General features: G+C 55.5%; 1 protein-coding gene across 1 annotated transcript; it reads left to right on the forward strand.

Moving 5' to 3' along the window:
- Nucleotides 1-303: 303 nt before the first annotated feature.
- On the forward strand, nt 304-4,194 carry LOC149524007 (uncharacterized). The gene is made up of 2 exons (XM_089780180.1): nt 304-3,614; nt 4,099-4,194. The coding sequence occupies exons 1-2, from the start codon at nt 1,127-1,129 to the stop codon at nt 4,128-4,130; spliced, it is 2,520 nt and encodes an 839-aa protein (XP_089636306.1). The 5' UTR covers nt 304-1,126; the 3' UTR covers nt 4,131-4,194.
- The last annotated feature ends 427 nt before the right edge of the window (nt 4,195-4,621 follow it).

Consider the following 4,621-nt stretch of genomic DNA (forward strand, 5'->3'; position numbering starts at 1 on the left):
TTGAGGAGGAAAAATCTAAGATTTTTGTAGTCATTTGTAAGAACATATGTGTATGCAACACCGACAGATGGAACTGAACCTGGGACCTCTGGAGCTTAGTGGTCTAAGAGCAACTACATGGGACAGTGTGTGGGTTACATACAAAATTTAGGTGAATACAGATTCAAGTACATATATATCAATGAAATATGCACAACCAGTGTATTTTAAAATTTCTTCCATAGAGGAACAGTGGCACTGCATTCCAGACTAATTCTTATTTAAGGGGCTGATTCTGCAGATACTTACTATTCCTAAGTGTGACAGGGCGCCTGCCCTGCACTGGGCCTTTAAGCCCAAGGCTCAGGCCCCGAGCCTGAGGGAAGCTGGAAGACCAGCTGAGATGGTGAGGCTAATGAGCCCAGCTGCCGGCTATAAAAGGAGAGGCACAGTTGCTGGAGGGGAGGCAGGGCTGACTGCAGAGGCAGCAAGAGCTCCTGGGAGGGCTACAGCTGCAGGAGAGGGACTGGAGAGAGAAGCTCTCCCTCAGCAGTTGCCGGGGACTCCAGGAGAGGCCAGGAGGAAAGCAGAGGCGAGTTGGTGCCACCTGGAGACTACCTGCCGAGGGGACGCCGGCCTGGAGATCGCAGCCAGCTGGGCAAGGACAGGTAGGAAGTGGCCCAGGGCAGGAGCGGGAGGCGCCCCTCCTAGCCCGAGAGACTTGGTGGGTTTTGGCTAGCTAGCCCCACCGAGGGAGTGACCCTATACCCGGTCGCTCACAGGGCCCTGGGCCGGGACCCGGTGGAGTAGGGTGGGCCCGGGTCCCCCTACCGGGGGGGGTGCCCAGCTACGACGAGAATCTGTTTGGAGACTCGGCCTGTTTAAAGGGCCAGTATAAACTGCGGTGATGCCTATGATGAGCAACCCATACAGACTGTATTCTGCCCTGAGATGGGCTATATGAAGACAGTCAGGGGGCACTGAGGCACACGGGGGTGCGGACCCCCTGACAGATGGTGGAGAATGTGGGTAATACCCCAACCCCAAGGTAAAAGAGGGGTCTTCATGAACCAATAGTGGTCCGTCGGCCGCGGGACTAGACCGGGAGTTGGAAAAAAAAAAAAAAAAAAAAAACTTTTTTTTCCTTATGAGAATGAATAAGTATGGGAGGGCCTGGGAGGCCCTACAGGCTTGGCCATGGAAAAAGGGGAGCCGACCACAGAAAAGGGGTGACCCTGGACTCCATAATAAACCAGGCCCCAAGAGTTGGGGGCAAGGGCCGAGCCTGAAAACGTGTTGGGCCTGTGGGCGCAAGGGACACGTGAGGAGGGAGTGCCCCTATGGGGTGGGAGCCAGGAGGCCCCACCCAACTAAGAGGAACAAAGGGAGAGCAGCCCCGGTGAAGGTAACCGGGGAGGCACAGTTATGCTGGGCCTGTGGGGAGCCCGGCCACCTACGGAGGGCATGTCCGAGTAGGACCAGGGAAGCCCCAGCCTGCTCAAGGGGAAGGATGAAGAGCCAAAGCCCCGGGAGGAGGCCGGGGGACCACCAGCCCTTGACGTTAAGGGGAACCGAAGGGCGAACAGAAGGTGGTTTGGACCCAGGTGGAATCAAGGAGCAAGGGAGCTCAGGCGGGAAGCCCTCACAGAGGTCGTACGGGCCGGTACCCATAGGACCCCGGCGGGCCGGCGACGCCCCTACCGAGGGTGTGTATGGCCAGGTGATGGCTGCAGACCTCCGAGCGAGACCACAGGATAGGACAAAGATTACCCTACAGGTAAAGCTGGAGGGGAAGACAGTGACCGCCCTGGTGGACTCTGGGTGCAGCCAGACAATGGTACGGACGGAGCTGGTCCCAGAGTGGGAGGCAGCAGGGGGAAACATCTCCATGCAATGCATACATGGAGATGTCCGGACCTACCCCACGGGGTGGGTTCGCCTGGCAGATGGGGTGGACGAAGCGATCTGCCGGGTAGCGTTGGCCCCGAAACTGGTATACCCGGTACTGCTGGGCCGGGACTGGCCGGGGTTCAGACGCATCCTGCATGAATGGGATGCGCAGGAGCAACCGCCACCAGCTGGGGTGGCGAACTCGACAAGGGGCATGCCACAAGGGCCAAAGGAGGAGCCCGAACCGGAGAAAACCCTCGCTTCAGAGGAGGTAGGAGGGGAAGAGGACTTCCAAAGAGACCAGCGGGAAGACCCCTCCTTAACCCATGCCTGGGAACAAGCGACTGGAGAGAACGGAGACCCCGACGGGACAGCGCCCCGACCAACCCCGCGATTCGAGGTAAGAGCCGACCGATTATATCGGGTCGCGCGGACGGCTGAAGGGCAGACGGAGGTTACCCAGCTGTTGGTCCCGGCAAGATTCCGGAGGCGGGTATTAGACCTTGCGCATGCTAATCCCTGGGCAGGCCATTTGGGGCGCGAAAAAACCCTACAGCGCATAACACAAAGGTTCTTTTGGCCGGGGATTTATAAGGAAGTCCGAGACTTTTGTGAGTCCTGCCCAGACTGCCAGAAGACGGGACAGGGAGGGGTACCAAAAGCCCCTTTAGTCCCCCTCCCCGTGGTAGAGGTACCATTCGACCGGGTGGCTTTAGACCTAGTAGGACCTCTGGAGAGGTCCCGAAGAGGACATCAATATATAATGGTTATAATTGACTATGCCACCCGATACCCGGAGGCGGTCCCCCTTAAGAATACGACAGCGTCAACGCTGGCACAGGAATTGGTGCAAGTATTCTCCCGGGTGGGAATCCCGAGGGAAATATTAACAGACCAAGGGACCAATGTGACCTCTAAGCTGATGGCAGAACTTTGCCGCCTATTAAACATTAAGGCATTGCGTACCTCAGTTTACCATCCCCAGACAGATGGACTTGTCGAACGCTTTAACAGGACACTAAAGGGGATGTTGCGGCGGTTTGTGGAGCTAGACCCAAAGGACTGGGACCGGTTATTACCGGCCTTATTATTCGCAGTCCGGGAGGTGCCCCAGGCCTCAACGGGCTTTTCCCCATTTGAACTGCTGTATGGCCGACAACCCCGGGGGATATTGGACTTGGTGCGGGAGGCCTGGGAGGAACAGGATTCAAGGGTGAAGGGTACGGTACCGTATATTTTGGACCTACAAAAACGACTCCGAACCGTCGGTGAACTGGCTAAAGAGAATCTTCTCCAAGCCCAAAATAGGCAGGCCCAATATTATAATCGAGGGGCCAAATCCAGAACATTTCAACCAGGCGACAGGGTACTCCTGCTGTTACCAACACCAGACTCGAAATTACTGGCCAAATGGCAAGGACCCTTCGAGGTCATACGGCAGGTGGGGCCAGTTGATTATGAGATCAGATTATCAGGAAAACGGAAAGACAAGCAGATCTATCATGTCAATTTACTAAAGAAGTGGAATGCACGGGAGGGTATGCTTGTCACCTTACAGCAACCAGAGCCGGAGCTTGGACCCTGGGGAGGCGACTTGGAGGCAGAAGGGGCAACGCATATCGGGGCAGAGTTGACGGAGGCACAACGCCGAGAGATGAACGCCCTTCTGCGGGAATACAAACAGGTCTTAACTACACAACCGGGCAGGACGGCCTTGATGAGCCACCATATCATGACAACCCCAGGTAAAAAGATCCGGGACCACATACGGCCCCTCCCCAAGAAAATGTGGGAGCCCGTTCGGGAAGAGCTGCAACGGATGTTGCAAATGGGGGTGGTCAGGGAGTCGAGAAGCGAGTGGCGCAGCCCCATCGTATTGGTGCCTAAGTCTGACGGCACGATGCGCTTCTGCATAGACTTCCGGAAAGTCAACGCAATTTCACGATTTGATGCTTATCCTATGCCCAGAGTAAATGAACTGTTGGAACGGTTGGGTAAAGCACATTACATCTCTACGCTCGACCTCACTAAGGGGTATTGGCAGATTCCCTTGACGCCAGCCTCGGAGGATAAGACCGCATTTGCCACACCATTTGGCCTGTTCCAGTTCACCACAATGCCATTTGGATTGAACGGGGCCGCAGCAACGTTCCAGAGGTTAATGGACAAGGTATTATACAAACATCAGGAATATGCTGCTGCATATATTGATGACATTGTCATTTATAGTGAAACCTGGCGGGAACATCTGCAACATCTAAAGGCGGTCCTTGGGGCCCTGGTCGACGCCAACCTCACGGCTAACCCCGGTAAGTGTCACTTTGGACAAAGGGAAGTATCCTATTTAGGTTATGTGGTGGGGCAGGGAAGGATAAAACCGCAGGTGGACAAGGTGGAGGCCCTACGAAGCTACAAAGCCCCCACCACAAAAAGGCAAGTCCGCCAATTTCTGGGATTAGCCAGTTACTATCGGCGGTTCATCCCGGAGTTTGCCACAATTGCGGCGCCCTTGACAGACTTGACCCAAAATGCACGACCCCAAAGGGTCCAGTGGACCGCGCAATGTGAGAAAGCGTTCCAAACGTTAAAGCGCCGATTGATGCAGACACCGGTTCTCCATCAACCGGACTTTACTAAACCATTTATAGTACAGACAGATGCGTCAGACCGAGGACTAGGAGCCGTCCTCTCGCAGGAGCAGGAAGGGGAGGAACACCCCATCCTGTATTTGAGCAGGAAATTACTACCCCGG

This window comes from Pelodiscus sinensis, chromosome 8 (genome assembly GCF_052426305.1).
Source record: "Pelodiscus sinensis isolate ZL-2025 chromosome 8, ASM5242630v1, whole genome shotgun sequence".
In the NCBI taxonomy this organism is placed as follows: Eukaryota; Metazoa; Chordata; order Testudines; family Trionychidae; genus Pelodiscus; species Pelodiscus sinensis.

Coding starts and splice junctions, on each gene's coding strand:
- LOC149524007 (XM_089780180.1), top strand. CDS start 1,127: ATGAGAATGAATAAGTATGGGAGGGCCTGGGAGGCCCTACAGGCTTGG. Junction 3,615..4,098: donor CCATATCATGACAACCCCAG/GTAAAAAGATCC, acceptor TGTCATTTATAG/TGAAACCTGGCGGGAACATC.